General features: G+C 51.5%; 2 protein-coding genes across 4 annotated transcripts in view; one reads left to right on the top strand and one right to left on the bottom strand.

Moving 5' to 3' along the window:
• Nucleotides 1–729: 729 nt before the first annotated feature.
• On the bottom strand, nucleotides 730–17,954 carry RNF214 (ring finger protein 214). 3 transcript variants are annotated; one of them, XM_065569116.1, is made up of 17 exons: nucleotides 17,820–17,879; nucleotides 16,155–16,277; nucleotides 15,143–15,543; nucleotides 14,030–14,089; nucleotides 12,417–12,557; nucleotides 11,434–11,573; nucleotides 10,272–10,340; nucleotides 8,440–8,536; nucleotides 7,823–7,911; nucleotides 7,203–7,293; nucleotides 5,035–5,091; nucleotides 4,938–4,979; nucleotides 4,085–4,461; nucleotides 2,921–3,053; nucleotides 2,439–2,546; nucleotides 1,735–1,830; nucleotides 730–982 (listed from the first exon to the last, which is right to left on the bottom strand). In XM_065569116.1, exons 3-17 carry the CDS (start codon nucleotides 15,296–15,298, stop codon nucleotides 917–919), a joined length of 1,722 nt encoding a protein of 573 aa, XP_065425188.1. In that variant the 5' UTR covers nucleotides 15,299–15,543; nucleotides 16,155–16,277; nucleotides 17,820–17,879; the 3' UTR covers nucleotides 730–916. The 3 variants fall into 3 exon arrangements, with proteins under 3 accessions (XP_065425188.1, XP_065425187.1, XP_065425189.1); XM_065569115.1 differs by lacking the exon at nucleotides 17,820–17,879 and adding an exon at nucleotides 17,059–17,179 and having other exon boundaries at nucleotides 14,967–15,543; XM_065569117.1 differs by lacking the exons at nucleotides 4,938–4,979; nucleotides 10,272–10,340 and having other exon boundaries at nucleotides 4,999–5,091; nucleotides 14,967–15,543; nucleotides 17,820–17,954.
• Nucleotides 17,955–18,980: 1,026 nt separating this feature from the next.
• Nucleotides 18,981–26,127, top strand: part of PCSK7 (proprotein convertase subtilisin/kexin type 7) — a 52,514-nt gene continuing 45,367 nt past the window's right edge. Inside the window, exons 1-3 of the mRNA XM_065569114.1 lie at nucleotides 18,981–19,110; nucleotides 24,266–24,778; nucleotides 25,623–25,757. Of these exons, the coding sequence (XP_065425186.1) occupies nucleotides 24,278–24,778; nucleotides 25,623–25,757 (636 nt within the window). The 5' untranslated portion in view covers nucleotides 18,981–19,110; nucleotides 24,266–24,277. The remainder of the gene's footprint in view (nucleotides 19,111–24,265; nucleotides 24,779–25,622; nucleotides 25,758–26,127) is intronic.

The raw sequence follows: 26,127 nt of genomic DNA, 5'->3' as shown, positions 1-26,127 counted from the left end.
TGTAGGATGCTGCTGTGTCCGTGTCCCCCCACCCAGACTGCATTCACCCTTTGACGCCGTGTGCAACGTTCACCCTCTGTTCGGCCGTGGTCCCTTGGGCTACAGATAGTTTACCTGTTTTAACCTAAGGGAGGAGGTACTACGGAGTGACACGACTGTAGGAAACCCATTTCGTGAGCTGCCCAGGCCTTCTCCCACTGGAGCAGGAAGTGCTGTGGCCTAGACAGGTGTGGGAGAGAAATGGGATCACGTCTGGAGCTCACGGGGCCCAGCCCCTATCAGGATAGTGCTTTCATCCAAGGAGCTAAGCACGCGAGGAACAGAGTCTCTCCCTGTGCATAGGGCAGTGTGATCCCTGTGGAGAAACAGGCAGAGAAGTAACGTGTCCCAAACCACCCAGCAGGGCAGCGTAGAGCGCCCAGGTCGCCCACGTGCTAGCCCTGCACTCCAATGACTAGACTAAGCTTCCCCTTCCCCCAAGAGGCCAGCACTGAATATTGGGCTGTTCATCTCAAGAGCCTTGGCTTGCAGAGCTCTTCCACTGCAAGGTATGGGCCCAGACAGCCCAATGTGGTACCAAAGAACCGCATTTCCCACTGCTCCTTCCAGGTTCCAACAACTGCAGAGCGGCTCGGCCCGCCTAGCATCTTGTGACAGACAGACACAAAAGCAATGAAGACAGCTAGGCTATAAAACATGACCTGAAAAGGAGGAACGATATCAAATCTATGCATAATATACATACTTTTATTTATGAATTCGTATGTATACAGACTTTCTATACACACATTACCTATATAATAAAAATGTACATGTGTATACATGGTTGTATAAATATAGAACTGTAGAAATCTCAGAACCGATCCTGCCTATTCACAGCGACGTCTCCAACACAGATGCGTTGTTTGAGTGGCTGTCATTTAGGACTTGGACAAAAGGGGCAAGTGTCATTTGTGTTGGTTTGGGCCCAGAATTTGATGCACTGAAAAAGAGAGAGTCAATAAGGAGCCACCAGCCCAACTCAAAGGTGGTGTGCTATACAGAGATTCTACCAGTATCTTGCTGGCTTGGGGCGCTATCCCCAAGGGATGGTCTGCTCCAGAGTGCACCATTAAGATTTCTGCATCTGGGGGACCAAGTCCACAGCAAGGAGCTTTTTAACATGGCAGGATCACTAGGTTCTCCTAACACAAAAAGCAACCATTCTCTCTCTATATGCCTTCCTGTTTCCTCCTTAGCCACACAGGGCAGACAACTGGGCTTTGTCCCCCTGCATTTCACCCTAGTGAACCAGGGCTGAGATGACTCCTGTACCAGCACTAAGATCAGCCTCTCCTCCCCCCAGTTAACAAGTCACAGCTCCCACAGCGATGTACACTCCATGGGGGCCAGCTCAGCCATTGGCCCTGACCTACACCAGAGCAGAACACGGAGAGGGCCAGAGAGCAGCATTTAGAGCAGGAATCAGAGGACTGTGCATTCTTAGAAACCGCAACTAAATGGCCCGGGGCAAAGGACACGGAAAGGTTGGCTCACTAACTTCACCTGCCCCAGGAAGAACTGTTCTTTCCTTTAGGAGCCTCATTTCCCAGGGACTCCTGTGCCTTGCTCTGGCTCCCCGGCCCAGGGAGAGGCTTAGCACCCGGAACCACACAAGCCACGTAAGAGCGTTTCCTGGCCAAGCAGCTGGCCCCTGCTGCGTGGCGGGAGGACGGTGTCCCAGGCCACACTTACCTCCTTGTGGAGCACGTGAGAACAGGCCATCGGGTGGAGCTCGCTGGGCTGCACGAGTTTCTGGCACATTAGACACAGCTTACAGGTAGCGGGGGCCTGGGTCACAGCAGCAAGCGTGCACACAGAAATGAGAGTCACAGAAGCCCGGTCACCAGACCCAGCTCTAAGCGTCCTGCGTCCCCCAGGGTCCACATCCCGCTAGACACTAGTGCCTCCTGCCCCCACCCCCACTAAGAAGGTGCGGAGGGGGGCACTGCCAGCGCTGAATATTTACATGGGGAAACCCTGGGGACAGGGAAGCGTACCCGCTATGTGGCGCTGATCAGACCTTCTCCCTCAGGGCGCAGCTTGTTCATACCGCGATTGGGCTCTCTCCCGCCCCACGTCAGTGTCGCATGCTTGCCTATCCCAGGCACTCTGGTACGCCAGCAGCCCCCACTCCAGTACGTTCCCTCAGGCCCTCACCTGTCCCTGCTGTGGTGGCTGTTTCACTCCTTCCCTTTTTGCCGAGTGCTCATGGCCAGCAGATGGTGAGGTGCCTGTGCCCCTAGCCCTTCCCTCCCGCCTCAGTCTAAGGTGAGAGCCCAGAGCCTGCACTGTGGGTGCTTCCCAGCCTGTGGGACAGGTTGCCGAGGTGCACCCAGCCCCCTGCAGGCCGTGCTGGGGAACATGCAGGAACTCCCAGGTAACTAAGAACATCTTACATGTGACGGTGTCCCTGGGTAAGACACCTGAGCCGGTGGCAGGAACATAGGGGCGCTGATCTGGGGCAGAGGAGCAGGAAACATGGGGGCCCTGATTCGGCCAAGTGGCTGTTAGCAAAGATGATAAAAGGTATTAGGCATGTTTTAGAGGGAGCGCTGAAGTCACCCCAGGGTATTTACAGGGGTGATGGAGACCAGCAGGGAGGGGACCTGTTGGACTCTGACTATCGCCTCCTTGCCCAGGATGGAAAGCTGGGAGCTCCGGTTTTGCCTCTGTGGATGCCATTTGTTTCCTAGGGAACGGCCCTGTACAGTAGCACAGACCAGAACCATGTTCTAGTTCACTCCTGCCCAGCCCTCCTTTGACGAACTCCAACCAACTGCCGCGGGGCTGCTTTGTCCAAGAGCCGAATGCTGCCTCCTTCAATACGACCCCTCCCCCCACTGCTTGGACCCCGACACTCCTCATGCAGCTGACCCACCTGAGCGCTCACAGCTGCGCCCTGATGCTCGGCCAGCTTCGCTGCTACTAGCTGATTGAGCTCTTCCATGGTCAGCCCTGCCATGGTTCTCCTCGCTGTCTTGATCTGCTGCAGTATGTTCGTCAGCTGGGCCCTGAGGAGACAGCGAGCAGGTCAGGAGCACCTGGGGCACAAGTTCTGGTCCCAGGTGCCAGTCAGCGGGAAGGTCTGTTTCACCACGGCAACCAGAACCCCTTCTAGCAAGAGACCCGACATGCTGCCACAGGTTGGAGTCAGCCGTGGCCTTTCCCCAACCGCACGCTGAGGTCAGTCACAGGTACCGTTAACTGCCATCCTCTCCTCCAAAGGACGGCTGCAGCACTTGGACAATAGGGCACCATCGGCCTACGTATGGCTCCAGTACTGTGGTATCCAGGCACTGCCCCACCTCTCATGCACGGATCCCTGGGGAACGCCTGGGAGGCAGGGCAGTGCTATCACCCCATGTTACAGGTGGGGAGCTGAGGCACAGAGATAGAGTGATTTGCCCAAGGTCACCCAGGGAGCGCCCTCCCTTGGGACCATGCTCTCATTGCACTGGAAATACTGGGCTCCCTTAGGGTGAGGCGAGTCTAGTGCCGCCAGTGAACCCAGAAAATCCATGTCCACCCCAAGAGCCCTGCAGTAGGGCAAGCAGCAGCAGCCAGCCTTGCTGTTAGAACACAGCAATGCAACACTACTGCGCGCTTGTATTCCAGGCCCAGACGGCACCTCCCACCACAGTCTCTGAGCCCCTTCCAGAAGGGCCTTGGCCAACGCCGCGAAGCCCTGTAGCACGCGTCATTCACTGGCTTCAGTGCACTTCCCAACGGGTACCACAGTCAGTCCCAAGCCCTGACTGAGGCAGAGCCTTCTCCGTTATGCAGACGGAAAGCTGAAGCACAGAGCGTGAGGTACTGCTACGGCTGCCGAGCTGACGATGCTACTAAAGGACCCAAGGCTATTTGCTGGGAACGCTCCGGGCACTGCTTGGCCCTACTCCTGGAACCACATACTCAGGGCTTGCTCCACTCTCCAGACACACCCTGGGGCTTCTCCGATGCCACTGCTGGCTACACCTTTTCAGAGACTCAAGTCCAGCCGCTTCCCCACATGTAGGGCCCCACCCCAGGCAGGGACACTCACTTGTTACACTGGGGAAATCGAGCCAAGAGCTTCTCCAGGATCTTTTCCAGCTTATCGACCGGCTGTGGCCTGTGAAACTCATGAGCACCCTTGACTCCTCCGAGCCCTGGCGGAGGCGGGATAGAGGCAGCAGATGTCATGTGAGGGCCGTGGGTGCTGACAAGAGATGCCAATACAGGGCTGTTCCTCCCTTGGGAAGCAGGCAGAGGGGGTGAGGGCTGATTAGGCCTGGAGATGACAGGGTTCAGGAGCGGGAAGGAGAGCGCCCGAGGATCAGCACTGGGCATGAGCATGGGAACTGGGACCGGCCCAATGGGGAACGGGAGCCTGGGGGTAAGGGATGGATTGGGCTGAAATGCCGGCATCATGAACTCTGTCTGAGAGAGAGAAGAGAATACCGGTTAGAACAGGCCTGTTGGAAGCCAGCCAGGAACTCCTTCCACCCAGACTACAGACATGAAAACGTGGGGGTGGGAAGGAACCCACACCTCACAGATCCCCAGTCACATGAGTGCAGCTGCCAAGCTATCACCAGGGGTGCACTGTCACTTCTGAGCAGGCAGCTGGTGAATACCATGAACACATGCACATGCCACAGCACTACCCAAGCCAGGGTCTGTGACCAGCCTGCCCCCAGAGGCAGCTGTCTGCTGGGGTCTGCTAGCCTTAGAAAAGCCCCGTGCACGAGTGACCAGGAACGCTTCACACGGAGCGTCTGGGCCAGGATCTGGGGAGCGACACTCACCTCTGACGGGGGTGGGGGCAGGGTGGGGGTTGGGATCTGGGGAGCGACACTCACCTCTGACAGGGGTGGGGGCAGGGTGGGGGTTGGGATCTGGGGAGCGACACTCACCTCGGACGGGGGTGGGGGCAGGGTGGGGGTTGGGATCTGGGGAGCGACACTCACCTCGGACGGGGGTGGGGGGCAGGGTGGGGGTTGGGATCTGGGGCAGGCTGCTCAGCTTTGCTCCATTCCTCACCAGCTGGATGTGACCATTGAACTGGTCCTAAGAGAAAGAATGAAGGAAAAAAAAAAAAAAACCTAAGGGGGGGGAAGGGGGATATTATCAACCCCACTGGTCCGAGAGTCTCCCTCACCCCCAGCATGCGGCGTGCCATAGCTGCCTTGGTGAAGGGCCCGAACATCAAGCACCAGCTGGCTGATTCCGCACCCTACCAGAGCTACAGTTTTGCTGGACTGGACCGTACGGGGGAGGCAAAGGAATTATTGCTTACGTACAGGCCTAGCCCCATCCCCCGCTGCCATACGGGGCCTGTGCACATACTGGCACTCCAGATACTGGCACAGGGCAAGCTGAGGCGTAGCTATCCATAGTCCGTGCTGAGGGGTAACCTGGGGTCACTGCATTTCTGTAGAGGACCGTGCCCCTGGAGTACAGCTCACAAACCAAAGGAAAGAGTGATGTACAAACTTTCAAATGCAATCTCAGACATCCATTCAAGTGAATCCCATACACACGACACAAGAGGAGTCAAGTCCAGGACCAAATAGCTTTACTATAGAACGTTATTTAGGAAGAAAAGAGAAACAAGCCTAAAAACCTCCTGGGGAGAAGCCGATGAGGTACTAGAGGGCGTTTTATTGAGGTTAGATATCAGCCAGATCCTCAGGTCTGCCTGAGTTGTCTTGCTTACATTTTGTTTTTAATTCCTAAGCCCTGACCCATCTGGACATGCCCATAATTAGTGTTTCCTATCTAATCAAGTTCATCTTTTACAATGCTCATTTATTTCACTGAGTGATTGCATGTCCACCATAGAATGGCCGGGCAGGGCCCAGATCATTGTACAACTGCATTGCTATAGAAAGTAGTGCAGCTATTTATGTGAGGAACAGATAGTCTAACAAACGGCCAAGTTATTGCCACAATAACATCACAGACCAAATCTGAGACTTCATTACAAAGAGAAGCTAAGCTTCTTCAGAACGTCACAAGGCAATGACCTTCAGCCCCACATAAACAAAGCCCCTGGCTGACCAAACATCTTCAAAAGCCCTATGTTAGGAAAAAGCAACAGAGGGTCCTGTGGCACCTTTGAGACTAACAGAAGTATTGGGAGCATAAGCTTTCGTGGGTAAGAACCTGAAGAAGTGAGGTTCTTACCCATGAAAGCTTATGCTCCCAATACTTCTGTTAGTCTCAAAGGTGCCACAGGACCCTCTGTTGCTTTTTACAGATTCAGACTAACACAGCTACCCCTCTGATACTATGTTAGGAAGAGATTTCATTGCAAATAAGATCATAAGTGTGTATTAGAACAGCCTCCTTGTATTTGGTTAGAATATTTACATGAAAGCATGTATTTACAATAGAGCAACCGAACGCCACAGACAAACACAGAGATGGGATCTGGGTATACAGCCAGCCATGAAGGCCACAAGAACCCCCAAAACTGACTATACACTCTAGGCCACAGTTTCTATTGGTCAGAGCAGCATTCTGAATTTATCTGAAAGTTTTCCTCGGTGTTTAGCTGTCCCCTAATTCAGTGCGTTCGAACTACAGCATAACAGATTTAGACTGAATCTCAGGAAAAACTTCCCAACTGTAAGAACTGTAGGACAACGGAACAAACTGCCTAGGGCGGTTTTGGAAGCTCCTTGACTGGAGGTTTTCAAAAGGAGGCTGGAGCCATCTGCCTTCAATGGTTTAGACACAACAAATCCTGCATATTAGACTAGATGACCCTGGGGGTCCCTTCTACCCCATGATTCTATGGTGTGAGACCACAGCTGAGGCACGGCCTTGTCAAGGTCATTAGCACCCGGCCATTTGGGAGTGTCCGTTTTCATGCTCACTGACAAAGTTCCGCAGTTATTCCTATCACCTGTTTAAGCAGTAAGTGTTGGCAATGTGGTTGGAGCTGTAGGAGACACAGAACAGGGACAGTGGGAATCCCGAACAGTTTAATCAAAGGATCATTTAAGGGCTTGCTTGAGAACACATGATAAGACTTGAAGAATCAGTGAAGGGGCTTGGGGGGGGGGGGGGGGGGGAGAAATAAACCCAATCAAGTACTTAAATTTGTTTCCATGTTCCCATTCCTCCCTCCTAAGTATTTTTAGGGGTTGCTTGATGCCCAGCAGAGACCCTACCCGGACACTTTCTTTGGTCATTCGTATCCTGTTCAGCCTCATTTCCCACTCCTGCTTGGGTCGTATGGTCTCCAGCGTGGGTGGCGCTGACCTACTCAGAGACAAGGAGAATTAAAAGGGAAAAGAGGGTTTGAGCCCGTGTTTTTTGGTAGCAAAATGGGAACAGCTATAAGCAGAACAGAGACACCTGTTTACACGTTACTCCCCATCGTTTTTCTCTCAACCCTGCCCCTCTTCCCTTGTCCCTCCATTGCAACTATAACCCACTTTCTGCTCAAAGAGAGCAGACCTTCAGGTGGTGCAGCTTGGGAGTTAGGACACAAGATGTGCATCTCCTGGATGCTGGTGAAGAAAATTACAGCACACAAACCTCAATAGATTTGGTGCATGACAGATGCTCAGCAGACGAGAGGAAAGAATATGCAGTAGCTAAAGATTAAGGAAAACACATGGAAAACTGGAACTCTACCATCCAGTGCTTTGAGGACGTCAGGCCAGGAAACCCTCACTTGGCTGTAACAGTCTCTGACATTCAAGCACAGACTAGTTGGGGTTTTAGGAGGGGGTGAACAGGAGTAAACGGGGTTACTTCGCTCCCTATTGGCCTACACAGAACTCACTTGAGGTAGGTGAGGTGTAGCTCCGCCTCTTTTTCGGCTTCTTCTAGTTTCAGAACCAGCAGCTCCTTCCGGCTCTCCAAGGACAATATCTAATGGAGAGAGACCACAGACATCGAGCGCATGTACTTGATTATCTCCCGCAGGCCATGTTGTTCATCCTCCCAGGTTGAGCTCGTCACTTTGCACAGTGCTTAGCACAACAGGGCCCCAATTCTGACCAACATCCATCAGCAGATCACAGTTCAGTCATTTCTCTTGCTCCCTGCGAAGAGCAAGACCCATCCAAAGAGCCGCCACTCCACTGTTCCTTTCACCCATTTTGCAGGGAAGACACATGCACGGTGCCATTCTCAGCCTGCCATGATTATTAACTCTAGGCCAGGGGTTCTCAATCCACAGCCCACTTGCGGCCCAGTCAGCACACAGCTGCGGCCCATGTGACTTCTCAGGGCCACACAGGTAGTTTATCTATTGTGTGGATGTGGCCCACATAACACACACAGAGCTGCATATGTGGCCCACAATGGTAAATTAGTTGAGAACTTCTGGTCTATGCACTGTTCTGCATCAATCCGTGACTTGCAACCATGCCCTGCAGTAAGGCGGCTTATACCAACCTCTGCTTTCCAAGCCCTTTCTGTTTCCTCCAGGATGTTCCTATTGATCTCATTGTGCTGGTTCTTCAGCTTATCTAGTTCCATCTCCCAAACCTCCCTAGAAGCAAAAGCAGAACACATCACACTAGTGCCTAAACAGACATGTTGACTGGCCATCTGGGAGCTGCCAAAACATTTGGTAAGCTGCCAGTGCATTCCTTGGTTGCCTGAAGCCCAAGGATTGCACCCAGTTTGCAGACTATGGCAGCCATGACCTTCATCAGACACATAGAGGCCGTAGAGCTCAAGACCAAACTGGGTCGGTGCATACAAGTGACCAGTCATTTCACAGCAGGACAATGAACATCTTACTCCGACATGGGCACCACTGAATCAGCCATGGAGATCCCTGTAAACTTTCGTTCCTCAAAGTTACACCTTCTAAGACGGGGTTCAAAGATGGTAGTAATGAACGGTCTGCTCTCCTTCTCTTTGTCTGTGTGGGGGGGGGGCGGGGCGGGGCGCGGCGCCTAACTATGCTGAAGGTTACCCCTTGCCAAGATTGTGTCCAAGTTTGGCAGAAAAGACGACATGTCTGAACTAGAAAGACCTGGAAGTGACGTGGAGGTCTAGTGGATCACACATTGAATGCAAGTCAGCAACGAGCTGCAGTTGTGAAAAAGGCTAATATCACCGTGGGATATTAACAGGACTGTCGTATGAAAAACATAGGCGGTAACTGTCCTGCTCTACTCAGCACTGGTGAGGCCTCAGCTGCAGAACTGTCTCCAGTCCTGGGGGCCACACTTCAAGAAAGAAGTGGATAAGCTGGAGAAAGTCCAGAGGAGAGCAACAATAATTATAAAAGTCTTAGAAAACTTGACCAATGAGGAAAGGTTAAAAAAAACTGGGCATGTTTAGCCATGAGAAAAGACGACTGAAGGGGGACCTGGGAACAGTCTTCAAACACATTAAGGGCTGTTATAAAGAGGACTGTAATCAGTTCTCCATGACCACTGAAGGTAAAACAAGTAGTAATGGGCTTAATCTGCAGCAAGGGAGATTTACGTTAGATTAGGAAAAACTTTCTAACTATAAGGATAGTTAAGCTCTGGAAGGGGCTTTCAATGGAGGTTGTGGAATTCCCGTCATTGGAGGTTTTTAAGAACAGGCTGGTCAAACACCTGTCGGGGAGGTCTAGGTTTACTGGTCCTGCCTCAGTGCAGGAAGCTAGACTAACGGCCTCTTGAGGTCCCTTCCAGATGAATCAAAACCCCTGATCCAAACAGCCCGAACTCTGAAGAAGTTCTATTTTTAGGGTCTTATATTACTGCCCATCACTATTATCTGAGCACTCAAGTTTGGCTCTGGAACAGAACTTTGGAGTATTTATGTTCTGAGTAGAGACAGGTTCAAGCTTCAAAGTTAAAAACAGCATTAGGGCAAAAGTAGATGATAGCACAATGGGATAAATGGACTAGTCAGACCTCTGCAAGCACAAGTTCAGTTACAGGTAGAGATGACAAAGTCATTCTGTGTGGCCCAATTCTCATCCACACCAATGAAGCACTTGGCAGTCTCTGCTCATGACATGCCTGCGCATAACACAGGTAGGGACTGATGGGCATTGGCAGAGCTGGGGAGGAGACAAAAAGCATGCACCCTATCCCACGTGCCTCTAGTCCGCATTATCAGCCTCTCACTTGGAGCATCACCATTCACCACTGGGAAAGAGGTGACGCAAGTCTCACTTTGGAGCTATTGTGTGTGATTTAATGTTTCCAATGAATTAAGGGGAAGGGAATGGAAGGAGAGCATTCCACAGAACTCATTTTATAAAAACAGAGTCCTACTTTTCATCAGACTGCTCTGCGATTAGAGAAACAATTTTATTTTCCTTCTCCTCCTGTTCTTTCAGTAACCTGCAAAAGGGAGAAAGGACAGACCGAGTCACTTACTGCAAGAGTGGAGCCTTTCACTTATCGCTGGAGAGGGCTCAGAACTAAAAGCACATCAAAGTCAGGAGCTCTATACAGTGATCTACTTTGAGAAATCAATCACATATGTATTTTTGTAAGGATGCCAGTGATGCTTTCAGGGGAGCATAATCTTTGCTATATCATGAAATTGTGCAAAGAAAGCCATTGTCCAAGCACCAGTTTATTTGCAGAGGGACACACAGTAAGTGGATTTGGTACTTGGATTATTATTATTATTAAGGTAGTTTTAGAAGGACGGTTTAGAAAAATGCAATTACTGTGCTCTTCAAAATAAGACCTACAGCATGGGACAGTAGATGATAAACTCTCTCCCAAAGTGTAAGATCATCCCCTCCCTTCTCCCAAAAGGAACCCAAAGTATGAGCCAAATTCTGCTCACTTTATCCATGTAACAGTCCCATTGGAACCAGTGAGGCAGTTTGCATGAGAAAGGCAAGCAGCATCTGGCCCTAGAGAAGAACAGCAGCTGTTTTACAGTGCATCCCAACTCAACCCTCCACAGCAGCTCAGGGTGAGCAGCAAGGAACAACTCGGCCACCCAAAACTGTTCGCTATCTATAGGGCACCATCCATGCAGCATCTGAGCAAACCATGCACAGGGGTAATTCTGGGTAGACAGGGAGTCATCAGTCAAACTGAAACTGGGCCACAACACCAAGATGGCAAAGCACCAAAGGACTGAGTGACCCCAAGTACTCAGGGCTTCAGCTGTAGGTCTCCTGCATCAAGATCAGTCAGCATTTACAGCCAACAACCTCAACATTGTCTCTTTGAAAATACATTCATTTTGGGGAGCCTCCGTATACTTAGATCAGCTACAGACCGAGTTGCTTAAAACCTGAACAGACCTCCCCTAATATATTAACACACACACTGCTAGAGATACTTTTGACAGTCCAAAAAGGTCACATGGTGATGCACTCTCCACCTAGTGCATCAAACCAACCACAGGTGCCCTAGGGTTCAATCATACACGGTTTTACTTCAACAAACACTTGCTCTCCCACAGGAATACCTTCTGCCTTTCTGGCAGAGCTTCTCAATTTCGGCTTTCAGATCCTGCTCCTTTTGCAAGAATTCTTTCTTCTCTTTCTCCATCTTCTTCTTGGTCTCTTCTCGTTTGATTGTCACATCCTGAATGGCCTTCAGGATCTCCTAGAGCATAGCCAGCACCAAGCAAATAAAGAACGTAAGCTCACCACAAGATTGTTTGTTTTTTTTTAATTTAAACTTGATGCAATTAATTGGGTGGATAATTACATGTGCCACAAAAGGGTTTTAAAAGATAAATGTTAGATCATCAGTCATGCAAGGCAATGGGCTGAGGATTATGAACAAGAAACTAGAAGCTGCTGCACAAGACAGAGGAGTGGTCTACGCTGCAGGTTCTCATGTGGGGAGGAGTGGGAGGTCCAAAACAGGTGTCAGGGGTTAATAACCTTCCTCCCTTTCTTTAAATCTAGATAAGAGAATGTGCTGAAGCTTTTTTCTGTTCTGACAAGGGGTCACAGTATGGAAGAAGAGTCTGAGAACCACTGGTCTAATCCAATGGCTCTCAAGCTGCAGGCCAGAGCTGACTGGTCACACAGTGCTAACTCTCCTTGTTCCCAGCTCCTACGATTCATACATGAAATACTTCCCTAGTGCTACTGTTGTCATTGTCATGGGGATGTTAGGAGATCATGAACAGGAAGAGACCGGTCCATGAGATGCTATTTAGATGTAGTCCATATGATTAAAGATTCGGAAAAAATCGACATCTAAACAAGTCCTTTGCCCTGACTCTTGCCGTGACCAATATTTGATGCTTAGAAGAATCCCCACGTAACACACTTGGCAAGTTGTGCTATGTTCCCCATAAGAGAAATCCCTTCCTGACCTCTCCAAGCATCATCTTGTGCCCTGCAGCATGGCACTGGATTACCCCAGTTTAGCAGTACAATTGTGAACGGTGTTGGGCAGGCTGGATGTGGAGAGAAAAAGTGCTTCGTTTGATACCTGGTGATTCTTCATCTCTTCTTCCCTTCGTTGCTGGAGCTGCTTGAGCTGCACCTGGAGTTGATTCTCCACCTGCCTCTGTTTGTCTAGCACTTCCTGGTAACGTTCCTTCAACAAGGCCCTTTCAGACATCATTTTGCCCTGTAATGGACAAAAGGGTAGGTAATTGTTTCCTCTCTCCTACTGCATCAAAGAGAATGATGCAGACAGACCTGTCAGGCAGTACCAAGTGCTGATGCAATCAGAGGAGAGCAAGTCATCCCAGTAGGGTATAACAGCTCAGGAAAAGGCAAGATGCAGGCTGTGAAGAGTCATGGTTCGTATGATTCCCAGTCAAAAAGCGCAGGCCCTCTTGGACCAGAAGAGGCAGACACCCCCGTATCATTGGAGCAGGCATCAACTAATTACAGGACGGTAAAGCTGCCATTTAAATGAGGCAGTAGTCTAGTGGTTAGAGCAGAGGGGGACTAAGAATCAGATTCACGGGTTCTAGATACTACCTTTTGGAAATTCACTTAATGTCTCCGGGGTGCAATTTTTTCAGCTGTAGATAGGATATTAATGTTTCCCAACCTAACACGAGTGCTATGACAATTCACGAAGGTTTTGTCAAACTCTCTGGAAGCAAAGGAGCTCAAAAGGAGCAAGGGTCAGGGAGATTGGAAAGAAATAAGTCAGTGGTATTTCAATTGCCTTGCGGCCAAAGTGAAATCAAGGTAGGTCCAAGGTATCATACAGTAAGAAAAACTGCCAGGATCCTCCTTGCCTCACACGTTGGGTATGTCACATGTAGAACGAGTGGCACAGAAAACTGCCCAGTTATACAAATACGATCACATCCTCATGGTGTGCGCTTTGGACAGGGTCTCAAAGCACTTTACCAACGTCAGTGAAGTCTCAATGGGTATAGCATGGGTCTGCAGTGGCAGACTCTGGGTTTGTTAACCTAGGGCTTGAGTGTCGACACTCATTTGTAACCTCAGATGAGGAACTGTTGAACCCTGGGTCCCAAATTGAGGCTCCAGTGTTTATACCGCATTATGCAGGGCCAACTTCAATCACCTGCATATCCCAGATTTCCTAGCGTTCTAGCCCTTTGTTCATGGTGCATTGTGGGAAAACGTGACTGTCCAGAGGGACAAAGAAAGTCAGCCCATGGGATTGTGGAATACTTTTGGCAGATTTTCAGAGGATGAGTCCAGCGGGGCTGTGTCTACACTGAAAAGCAATAGGGCTTGAACCCTGGGTCCTGGCTTAGACCCACCACCTCATGGGATCCCAGGACCCTGGGTTAGTATGATTTGGCATAGACAGAAGGGGGCTAGGCTTGAGCCTCAATCCTGAGCTACACTGCAGTATAGACACGCCCAATGTCATTTTACCCGCAAGTAAACAGAGAAGATTTAGGGCCTCATTTTCAGTGGTCCTGTTGGGATCCAGAGTTCCCACTGACTTCACTGAGTCGCAAACCCTGATAATAGAGAATGGAGGCTCCTCAGGCCTGAGTAACTTGCCCAGTGACAGAATCAGTAAAAGATCTCTGATCGGAACCCAGGAATTTGAGACGTAGTCCCCTATTCTAATCACAAGACTGGCTGTTCTTTAGTACTCACCAAGTTCTTTTCAATATCTTGATCTGTGTTCACCTCCAGATCAGCAGTCTTGAAGTCAGTCTGCAAAGGTAGAAACGGTTACTTGGGTTAGAGCTCTTTGGAAGTGCAAACAACAGTTTCATGCACAGTCACTTCCCACTCTGAGAGGAACTTTTAGTTGTCTCCTGAGCCAGCCCTGACACCGTTTCATTCATCAGCCTTGAAGCAACATTAGACAATTGGGCAACATGACTGGGACCAGACTCAGTGCTCAGGTCAGCTGGTGGTCATAATTCCCCCACCCTCTTTTTTGTTTACAAAAGACAATACGCACACACTAACAGATTTTACAAGGTACAGAGGCACGTATTGCTTTGTATCGGGAATGCCTGCAGTCCAGCTCACTCATTTCTATGCTATCTGCCATCCTCACATCCTTCCCTCCTACAAAATAGGTGACATCTGTAACATCCTACCAAGGAAAGAGCCCTTCCAGGGAGCCTAGAAAATGACCTCTACAAACCAGGGAAACCAGAAACCATCCAGAATAGACACAGAAGCTTTAGTTCTTCCTGCCACAAGAGGCACATATTGCATGAACATTTTGGCAAAGGACAACAAGGACTGTTCCAAACCTAAGAAAATTACTGGACTTTAAAAGGGATCCCATCTCTAGGAAGAGTTCCCGCAGGATTCTCTGTGCCACATCACATACTGTGAACTGGTGGATTAAAAGGCCCTATGGAGCTGTTAAGCATTTACTTGCCTGAAACAAACAAAACGAGCAGAAAACCAGAAGAGCTTGCCTGGTGCACACAGCAGGCTCTCAGTTGGGAATCAGTGCTTCTGTCTTCCACCCCCCAACACTGCCCCCTCTTCACCCCCCATCCCCTCCATCAAAAAAAACCAAGCTGGGGAAAACTCAAGCTTCATGGACATAAAGAAATTGGTACCTGACCTGCACTGCAATGTTCTGAGAGGGCTTCTGGGATGAAGCTTCCTGATCTGAGTCCTGCGCAACTCTGCTGTTTTCAATCCCATTCTCCCCATTTGGTGGCACCTCCAAGGGTTTACTATCCAGATCCAGATCCCCATCCCCTCTAGCCTGATGCAAGTGTGACGCTTCCAGTTCACCTTCAGAGCAATTATTGGTAGCATGTTGCTGTTCTGCATGGACATCAACCTGGAAGTGCAGAGAAACTGTTGGCAGATTTTCCCCAGGCAGCAAGGCTCTCTCTTCTTCCACCGCACTGTCTGAACCCTCTGAATCAGATTGATACAGCTCTTCATTTGAGGAACACGCCTGCGCCTCTCTGGAAACAGCACCAGAGTGTCCTACTGCTCTGGGCATAGGTTCTTCTCCTTTGTTTTCTGCAGCCAGCAGTGATGCATCAGTCGGCAATATCCCAGGATCTCTTTCTGCTCCTCCTGAATGAGCATCTCCTGTACTCTCACTTGTTATTGGTTGGCTATGATCGGCAGCTTCCAATGATAGGGGATCACTCTCATTTTCTTGTATAGAAAGGTCACTTATGCTATTCAAAAGAAACAGATACTAATCCATACTTTGCATTCTGATTGCATCTTTCATCCACGTCTCTCAAAGTGCTTTAAAAAGTATATCCCACAATCACCCTGTGAGGTAGTTCAGTGTTCTCATATTACAGCTGGGGAAACAGATAGAGGAGAAGCAACTTGTCCAAGCCCACACAGCAAGTCAATGGCAGAGCCAAAATCTCAGACCAAGGAGACCCAAGTTACTATTAGGCCACACTCCCTCCCTGATATACTTTGCTCTATTTATCGCACACTCTTTAATCAGTTCCATTCTCTTTGCTGGTAGGGATTTTAGAAACTTCCACTCAGAATCTACAGCTAGAACACCATCCCCATCACTGGTCTGCAGGGAGAAGAGGACTAATAGAGAAATGGTCTTCAATTTTCCCCACTCTCGATGCCCTTCACATGCTGTCTCAAAATAAGCTAGTTCAATGAGTTAACACCACATTGGACTTCTACCACTAAGGGCAGTGCTGCTTTTGCAGAAGTAAGAGGCCATTAAAAGGAACCATTTGATTGATTTTGTGCATCTCTTTACACAAACCATCAGCGAGCAACCACACACACACACACCCCTACACCCTACCTCACAGGCAAATTGTCGAGTTCTTTGTATGGGTCTGAGTCTCGTGGGGCCAGCTGGCCTGCAGTGGATTTCTCAGGAACAGGCCCCTCATCCTTGGTTTGCTCTGATGCCATAGTCCTTTCACTGCAGTTAAAAATTATCATTAGTATTACAGAAGCACATGGAGGTCCCTGCCAATATGAGGGCCCCCTTGTGCTAAGGGCTTCACAAACACGTCATAAGAATCCCCACTGCAAAGAGTTTACAGTCTACAGACAAGACAAAGGGTCGGAAAAAGAACGTATCGCTATCACCATTTTACAGATGCAAACATGAAGCATTAAAGAGATTTATTTCCTATTTCCTATTTATTTATAACTTTAAAAGTATAGGACATTACAACAAAGGCAAACCTGTTTAAAACAGAATCCCTGGGATCCATTAAAGTGAATACATCTATATACGGCATCTTCAGACATTGCGGGTCATTATTACCAGACATTAGTTAACAGATGAGTAAAGATAAAATCACTAAAATTACAACTGTATCATCTTCTAAAGAGATCAATAGGGTGTCAGTGACAAGCACACACAAAGTATGAAAGAGGAAACAAGCAACTGCTGATGAAGCAGGATGCCAGTATCCTTTTCACCAAATATTCAGACCCATGGGGTTGATCCATGGCACCCTTGCGAACATGCAATATACACAATACAGGACTGTCCAATGTGACTCAATCACAGCTGAAATTCTTCAGTGGATATTTGACAAGCAAGTTTATATATTTGTATGGGGAGGAATCCATGGAATTCAGACACAGAGTTCCACACCTTTAAGAGCTTGTCTACACTAGAAAAATGGGTCAGGGAGCATTAACTAACCACAACCTCCTTCTTGGTGTAGATGCACAGCAAAGCCTTTTACCTCAGCGGGGCAGGTTGAGTACCACCCGAGGCTGGTCAAGAGAGGTAAAAGGTGTTGCAATGCATCCACATCCGGAACAAAAGGTGTGATTAGGCAGAGATGAGTTAAGGCACCTTGACCGACCCCTCCCGCCACCCATTTCGACAAGGCTGGAAGCTGCCACTGCCCCTGAGATCCGGGCCATCGAAACCCAAACCAGAACCAGGCTCCCCCCGGCTGGAACCCGGGGAGCTGGGGCATGGCTGGGCCCGCGTAGCTACCATGGAGAAGGGGCAGGCAGCCCCCCAGGGAATGGTGCAGAGCAGCCGCTCCTTGGATGGGGCCGGGGGGGCCCCAGAGGTGGAGGGGGGGCAGGCGGGAGCAGCCACTGTCGGGGGCGGGGGAGAAGGGGGCTCTTGGGGCAGAAGATGGGGAGCCTGCTCAGACACCCCCCATTGGAGGCCGGGGGGGGGGGGAAGCCCCCACGACGGGGGGGAGTGGGAGGAGCGAGGGCCCGGAAGGGAGCCCCGCGGGGCGGGGAGAAGGGGGAGGGGAGCGCCGGAGGGAAGGGGCTGGAGGGGAAGGGAAGGGGGCGGAGCCCCCACGGAGGGGCGGAGAGGGAGCTCCCCCGGGGCGGGGGGAAGGGGAGGGAACCCCCCACTGCGGCGGGGAGGGGAGGAGGAAGCGGAGGAGGGGCGGGGGGGAGAAGGGAGGGAGACCCCACAGCGGGGCGGGGGGGAGGGGAGGGGGGGACGGAGGCCGGGCCGGGGCCGCGCACCCACCTGCGGCCGGAGCCAGGCCTAGCAGCGCGCCCTCGCCGGACACTTCCTGGGCCGCTCGCCGAGGAGCCGGCGGAGCGAGCGGGACAAAGAGGCGGCGCCACCGCCGGCCGGAGCTGGCTCCGCTCCCGAGAGCGCCCCCTGCGGCCGGGGGTCCGGCTCCGGCAGGCCCGGGACCTGTCACAGGGCGCTATTGACAGCGACCCTACAGGCACCCTAGCGAGCTCGCCCCGGGGCGGGAACCCTACAGGCAGCCTAGCGAGCTCGCCCCGGGGCGGGAACCCTACAGGCAGCCTAGCGAGCTCGCCCCGGGGCGGGAACCCTACAGGCAGCCTAGCGAGCTCGCCCCGGGGCGGGAACCCTACAGGCAGCCTAGCGAGCTCGCCCCGGGGCGGGAACCGATAGAAGACCCGCCGTTGCAAGCATGGGATTTCCAGCGAGCTCAGGCGGGCACACCCGGAGCTGATCCCGGGAAGGTGGCACAGGGCAGTGGCAGCTCAAGTCTGACCAGGGAATTAGGTCTTGTCCAAAGACACTGGGACAACCCCAACCCCATCCCCAGAGTGACCCTTCCCCCGCGGTGACCTGTGGGCCTTGGGTGTCCCCCCTCGCCGTGGGCTGGCGGCTCTAGGGCCAGGCCTGTGGGGAGAGCGGCCAGTGCCCCAGGGAGGCGCTGGGAGTGGCCGTGACCTGGGTGCAGGGATGGAGGGAGGGGGGCAACCCCCTGGGATTGCCCTGGAGTCTCCAGGAATTCAAGATGAAACTTTAATTAGAGCTGATGTCAGGTGATGCAACCTCCAGGAATACAGCCGGACAAAACCGCCACCCCTGGGTGGCGAGCGCCTGGGTGGAGGGCGAGCAAGGGGACCGGGGCGCCCCAGGCGTGCCCCCAGGCTCCCCAGAGCTGGGCCCCCCGACCGTGCGGTGGCCGCAGACCCCAGAGAGCCGCCAGCCTGAGCCCCGCACAGCTGCCCGAGAACGAAGCCCGTGGGCGATACGGGGCCCCGAACGCTGACCACGTGGGCCCTAGAGCCGGGGCGCCCGGGCGCGCTGCAGGGGAGCGGGACCCCCCTGGCCCCCTCCCGGCCCTGCGGCGTGGGGCGGCCGGCCGAGCACCCCGCGCCTCCCGCTGCGGAGCTAGGGGCGGGATCCTGGGACGGGCGGACGTGACGCACCTGTCATCGGCTACACTGTATCCTGGGGCCGGTGCGGGCTCCACCGGGCGAGGAGCCGCCGGAGCCGGGAGGGAGCGAGAGGGCCCCGGGCCGCCCCGATCTATGAGGCTCCCTGCACGGTGAGGGCTGCGGGGAGCTGGGGGGCAGAGCAGGGGGCACCGGGGAGCTGGGGGGCAGCTGGTGTGTGTGTGTGTGGTGCGCTACAGGGGCAGCTGGGGGGCAGAGCAGTGGAGTGCAGGGACAGCTGGAGGGCAGAGTAGTGGGGTGCAGGGGCAGCTGGGGGGCAGAGCAGTGGGGTGCAGGGGCAGCTGGAGGGCAGAGCAGTGGGGTGCAGGGGCAGAGCAGTGGGGTGCAGGGACAGCTGGAGGGCAGAGTAGTGGGGTGCAGGGGCAGCTGGGGGGCAGAGCAGTGGGGTGCAGGGGCAGCTGGAGGGCAGAGCAGTGGGGTGCAGGGGCAGAGCAGTGGGGTGCAGGGGCAGCTGGAGGGCAGAGTAGTGGGGTGCAGGGGCAGCTGGGGGCAGAGCAGGGGGGTGCAGGGGCAGTTTCGGGGCACAGGAAAGGGACTAGGAACCAAGTCGGAAGCAGGAATGAGGTGACGCGGGAGGCTAGGGCCAGGGTTCAGGGAGCCGGGCCAAGGGGGCAGCATGGGACGGACATAAGCTGAGGAGAGCAAAGGAAAGAACTGGGCAGAGAGAGCTTGGTGTGGGGACAGAGTCTGGCAGGGGGCCAAGCGGAAGCCAGGGGAAAGGGGAGCGAGGGAGGGGGCTTAGGCAGATGGGAGAGCTGGGAGTTAGGGGTCCCTTGGGAGAACACACAACAGCATTTAATTCTTCCCTTAAAGGAGTGATTTATCCAACTCCCCTCCTCCTCCAGTCCCCAAATAGCTCTCTCTTCCGCTGTGTTTAGGAGGAGGTGCTGGGACAGCGCAAAGTGTACCCTCTTCTGAAGGGGCTAATCCTGTCCCATTTGCTGGGGGCTGGACCAAGACACGTCTGCAGCACTGTCATGGATCCCTGCCTATCTTGGGCATGGAAGGAGCCAGGAGAATAGCTGTCCAATAGCTAGACACTCAGTTGGGAGTCACAGTTTCTGGGTTCCTATCCTGCTCCTGCCACTGATGTGCTGTGTGACTTAACTTCCCTGTGCCTCCTTTTCCCCCCATGAGTCAGGGATGATACTTGCGACCAATGATTACTGTGTGTAAAATACTTTGGGATCGTCCGAGAATAAGGTCTTATAAAAAATCAAAATATCATCTATCATAATTATGATTATTCAGTGGCCTCTGTGTAGTTTTGTCAGGTGGTCTCTTTGGCTGCTTGTTTTCTCTATTTCAGCAGCACCCTCTCTCTTCCGGAAGTGGGGAAACTTTGAAGGTTTTAGCAGCTGGTGTGTTCAGAAATTTACAGCCATCAGTTTCCTCCTTAGAGGAGATCAGTCATAGAATCATAGAATCATAGAATATCAGAGTTGGAAGGGACCTCAAGAGGTCATCTAGTCCAACCCCCTGCTCAAAGCAGGACCAATTCCCAGCTAAATCATCCCAGCCAGGGCTTTGTCAAGCCGGGTAATATAAAAATACCCTGTTTGGGGTAGGGAATGAGGAAGGTAACGTAGATCTCAGGGCGAAGTAGGATAGAAACCTGGCTGAAGGCATCCCGTGTGCTGAGTTAGCAGTTTCAATCTGCAATACATTTCCTCCAACTACTATCTACCACTTTCTGAGCTGTTCACACTTTGTTCTCACGCTCTCCAGCTCTTGGCATGTTTCCCTCTCCCAACATCTAGGCCTGTTTGATTTTCTCAAGTGTCATGGAGTCAGAGTTTAGGCATTTGAGGTGCTGAGCAAGCAGATGTTGCCGGTTTAATCACCCCCAGGTCTTCCTGAGTTCTTTTTCTTTTCTAACTGCACCTCAAAATCTTACAGTTTAGAACAGAACAAACAGTGAAACAAGGTAAACGGGGCCCATGACTAACCCTGAGCATGAGAGAAATGCAATGATACTTCCTAGGCCTTCGGCATGATGACTTTAAGGGTGTGCCTACACATGGAAGTTGCACTAATTGAACTAAAGGCTGATATTCAACCACTGCAGTTAAATGAGTACAACTTCTGTATGTGGATATGGTCAGTTCTAATAGTAAAGTCTTTAGGGCTGCCAGATGGTGTGAAGTCCTCTTATATGCCAATACAGACTTTTTGGGGGTACTTCTGATTGTCAGTTATACGCAAGGCACTAGAGAACATTAACACTCATTCTTGCAGGTGGGTATGCATAAAGAACTACATGCATGGACTTTTCAAACATACTGTATGAACAACTCAAGGGTAGATCATGCAAGTGCTGTCCTGGAATAACTATAGCTTTACTTCAAACAAATCATTTAATAGAGGGTAAATAATAAGTAAAACTTGAGGCCTGTCAACTTAGAGGATCATTCATGTTATTAGTTCTGTGCATGTCCTGTCCACGTGGATGTCAGTGAGTGAGTTTCAAAGAGAAGCTGTTAATTAATGTAGCAGTAGTTTGGCTAATAGGTATTGCCTCAGTTAACCATTTACTAAGAATGTTCTGTATTTTCTAAGTGCGTTCAAGGAGCATTTCATAGACGTTAATTAAGCCTCAAAAATCTTTGTAGGGTGGATAATTATCATCCCCATTTTATAGTTGGGTAAACTGAGGAGACGGGACGGTTGAGTGTAACTGATAGGCCAGTTTTTCATAGGCCTGATATTTTGGCTCACAAGACAGCTAGCTATCAGAGTGCCTTGCAGAAACGTTAAAAAAGTGGGAAGTCCTGATTTGCTAAAACTGTTCAGAAAAATAACCTTTGACACAGAGCTGTACTGTTTAAATGAGCAAGCAATGTCCTAACTGCAGTAGATAAGAATTCAAAAATGAGTAAGCAGCAGCTATTGATTATGCAGTTGAAAATTTATGCAATATGACAAAAGTCTGGAAATGGACTAAAAGTAATCTATATTTGTATAAGAAAAGAGGAACCAATAGGAACCAAAACTTCTAAACAGCCTTGGGTATATCTGTGCGAGGCTGTATGCAGGTAATTGGCACAGGCAAAGAGCACAGGCTGCCTGTGGCCGGTTGTAGGACTGGTTCTCACAGACTGTGGTATCTACACCTTTTCTGTGATGTGCTGTCTAATTAACTAATTATTTGATATGTCCAGTCAAGTTGATTTCTGAGGGCTCTTTAATTACTGAACAAATTCAAACCTTACTAAACCCCTTGTTGGAACAGTGTCCATGGCAGAGCAGGGAAAGAAGCCCAGGAGTTCTTTTCCCTAGCCCCCGATCTAACACTGTTGATTGGTTTGGTGTTGTGTCCGCAGCCTGATTGTGTTTTTGTCACTCGGTGTGCTAATGGGAAATACTGGAAATTGATCCGAAAGAGACAGAAAGGGAAACCGAGGGCAGGACACGTAACACAAGAACCAGGGGTCACCCAATAAAATGAATAGGCAGCAGCTTTAAAACAAATATAAGGAAGTAGTATTTCACACAACGGCGTCAACCACAGGAACTCATTTCCAGGGGATGTTGTGAAGGCCAAAGCTATAATGGGGTTCCAAAAGTTCATGGAGAATGGGTCCTTCAATGACTGTTAGCCAGGGTGGGCAGGGACGACAGGGGATGAATCACCTGATTGCCCGGTTCTGTTCATTCTCTCTGGAGCACCGGGCATTGGCTGCTGCTGGAAGACAGGATACTGGGCTAGATAGTATAGCTGTTTTTTGCTTGTTTTTGACCGTAGTCTGCTTGTGCAGAGTCTGCCTCCTGGAGCTTAAAAGGAGCACTTGGGAAAGGCAGATGAACCGTGAACTTGTGTGACCTTTTCTGACTCAGCTGCTTAGTGTAATATTTCAGTGAGCAGCTCGGCTTTGGCCTCCAGCAACAACATGCCACTACGGAAACCCCCCTTTCCTCTGCAATCTGCAGACAGGCTTCTGGACCCTGGCTTGTGGTGCATCACTTCATAATGGAGATACGGGAATGCAGTGGACAATGAAATGTTGCCATGTAGCAGCTCATCTGTCTGATTTGTTCACCCCTGAAACTAAGCTTTCACGACTCGTTTGTGTGAGATCTCTTATCTCCATTACACTTTTTAATGAGCTAAAAGCAAAAAGCCTGTTACAGTCATTCATGTTCCCTTTTCACAATAAGTTGTGATTTATTTTTTTAATTGCCCCTCCAGCCCTGTTCCCTGATCCTTTAGCCAGCATGAGCATTAATTGCTGATGGTGTCTGACAGGAATGCACCCCACTGACTTATTTCACATGCTTGTAAACTGAGTAGGGGGGAAGCTCTTGTGTAATTGTTAACAACTAAACTGCTGGTGGGGGGATGTATCACAGAGCTCTAGTGACTATTAATGCACTGGCCCAGGCGCATGCAGAGGTCGGGGGCGGGGGGTGATATGAATATTCTCACTCCTGCGTGAAGTGGGACTGGCTTTCGGTGTGACATTTCACTGAAACCCAAACTCAGATCCTTGGTTGTGGAGTTTGAAATGCTGCCTCAAGTTACGAGCAGGTGAGAGAGTCGGATCACAGAGAGGTTCCTTCTGCTGGGGACAGGCTAGGAGCATGTTTAAGGAGACTTTCCAAGAAGGATCTGGATCTCCAATGTGTCCATCTGACGTAACTACAGAGGTGTTGTCATGTTTTGTTTCTGTGTAGCTTTATGTTGTTAGCCTCATGCCTCTTCCCTGCAGTGCAGTCTGGGGCACAGCTGTCTGAGCAGAGCCAGAAGAGGAGACGATCAGGCAAACTGTCCTTTTGTTCTGCCATTCAGCAGCATTCAAAAGGAAACCCAAGGCTGGAGACTTTTTTCCATGTTGCGCCTCGGGTTGAATCTGCCCATCGGTCAATGATCCCAAGATACAAATCAGCAGTTTGTCTGGCAGGCAGTAATTTCACTCGCCCACAATGGGTTCATGGCTGCCAGATGACAGGATATTTTCTCCTAGGCTGGGTGTGGCATATTCAATTCCAAATCTAACATTGGAAAGGCAACTAACTCCGTGACAGTCAGCACACAAACACTTCTCTAGGAGCCTGGTGCTGCCCTTGCTGTACCAAAGGGTTGTGCAGTCATGGCTTCGTTTTAAGGGCAAGCTTCTAGGAGGGATGTGGGGCTTTTTGGTCCAGGGGATGTTCAGTTATGTGATCGGGGATGAAGCACCCAAACCCAGTGCGCATTCTAAGTCAGTTGTGTGAAGGACTCTCACTCTTGGTCTTTGCCCTCTGCAGCCTGCTTGTCTGATGCCGCCTTGGAGGAGGAAGGTGCCATTATGGAGTGCTGTCATGGAGGCTACACTGTGTATCCACACGTGCCTTTGGCTGAGTCCAGCCTGGATTCCCTTGCTCATGCCAAATGGACTTGCACATGGTTCAGAACTCGAGCCTGGGGCTAAAACCCAGGAGATGGCTCAAGGCTCCGGAGAGTTAACCTGGGCCGTGCACTTAAATGTGCCAGCGGGGTTGTCCTCCCGTGAGGAGGAGCTGGAGCGACAGGCAGATGAACTGGCCAGGACAGGAGGCCTGGTGAACCTGGGCCGGATTGGGGAGTTAAAGGGCCATTACCTCTTTGCCCACCAACCAAATGGCCAGACAGAACGAGGACCTGAAGCAATACGGAGATCGGTAGAGGCTTTATTTGCACAGCATGACAGCGTGCGGTGGCACTCTGAGCAGAAGCTTCTGAAGCGCTCCAAACGCAGCCTGCACTTTAATGACCCCGAATACCCCAACCAGTGGCATCTGGTGAGTGTCCTTCCTGTGCTAGCGGTTGTGGGATCTCGCTGCTGCTCTGGGCAGGCTGCAGCGCTGGCAGGGTGAGCCCTGGGATTTGCCTGGAAATGGGGGTGGGGGGAACGGCCTCTTGGAGATCTGAAGGGATTTTCTTTCGTTAACAAACTCCAAGAAACAAAGGAACTGTTTGGCCCAGTTCCCAGCACACAAGTGATCACGTCGCCAACGACCACTGCCCTGGCTGGGCCCCTGGCTGGCACGCTTGGCAAATAGGGCAATGAGCTCCTGTCCCATCCTTGGAGGTGCTTCCCCCAGGTCGGGGGAATGCCCTGCCTCACTCTGGGTTGTACTCCCATCTCCTAGGGCTGGTGATCCAGCGCCTCTCACCAGTGGCGTGCTCACTTGAAATCAGCTGCCCTGGGAGACCTGTTCTGGTTCTTACTGGAATAGGGAGGTGGCAGAGGCCAGACAAAGCTTTGTGCTGGGGAAATGGCCTGCGTTTCACACTGGTATGGAAGTTCCCAAGCCCTCCTGCTGCTGCAGGGGATAGGTACCAGTTTAAGGCCTGATTTGATTGATTGATTAATTGATTTGGGAGTGCTGGGCTCCCACAGCTCCAGCTGGCCATTGGGAGCTTTAGGTGCTCATCGTCTCTGAAAGTCAGGCCCATAGGGACTCGGTCACGAGGCTTCTTGCACTCCCAGCCATCAGCTTCATGCCTTTCCCTAAGCAATGGCTAAGAGCAAATGCTCCTGTCGTCTGGGAGCCAGGATCCCGGTGCGCTCTGACCCTCCTTCCTCAGCCGCTGCCCCGGCTCTGCTGTTGCTCATCCCTCCTTCTTTCTGCCGGCGCTTAGAACAATCGGAGGACCCCGGGAAAGGACATCAATGTGACGGGCGTGTGGGAGCGGAATGTGACAGGCCGCGGCGTGACCGTCGTGGTCGTGGATGATGGCGTGGAGCACACCAGCCAAGATATACAGCCAAATTACGTGAGTACCCCCACAGCCTGGGGTATACACAGCAAGTGGTGGCCTAGGAACAGCCCAGACATGAAACTCTTCCCCTTGTAGCTCCACTGTAGCTGGCAGCCGCGTGGCTGTTCACAGGACTCACAGCCCATTAGCAGCAGCACTTCTTAATCCACCTGGAGGTGTCTCTTGTGCCACTGATGCTAGTCCTCTCCCGCAGTCCCTGCCGGTCACTGGGAATGGGTGAGACGGGAGTTGGCACCGGAGGCTCCTGCACTCTGGTTGTAGTAGCTGACTGGCCTGGCGTGTCTCTGGTGTGCAGGCGGCTACGTGAACACTGCACAGACGGCTAGTGAGTATCAGATGTCTGGGGCCTGCCGTGCCAGGTGAG

Source organism: Chrysemys picta, chromosome 16 (assembly GCF_011386835.1).
Source record: "Chrysemys picta bellii isolate R12L10 chromosome 16, ASM1138683v2, whole genome shotgun sequence".
In the NCBI taxonomy this organism is placed as follows: domain Eukaryota; kingdom Metazoa; phylum Chordata; order Testudines; family Emydidae; genus Chrysemys; species Chrysemys picta.
This window is presented reverse-complemented; position numbering and strand designations above follow the sequence as displayed.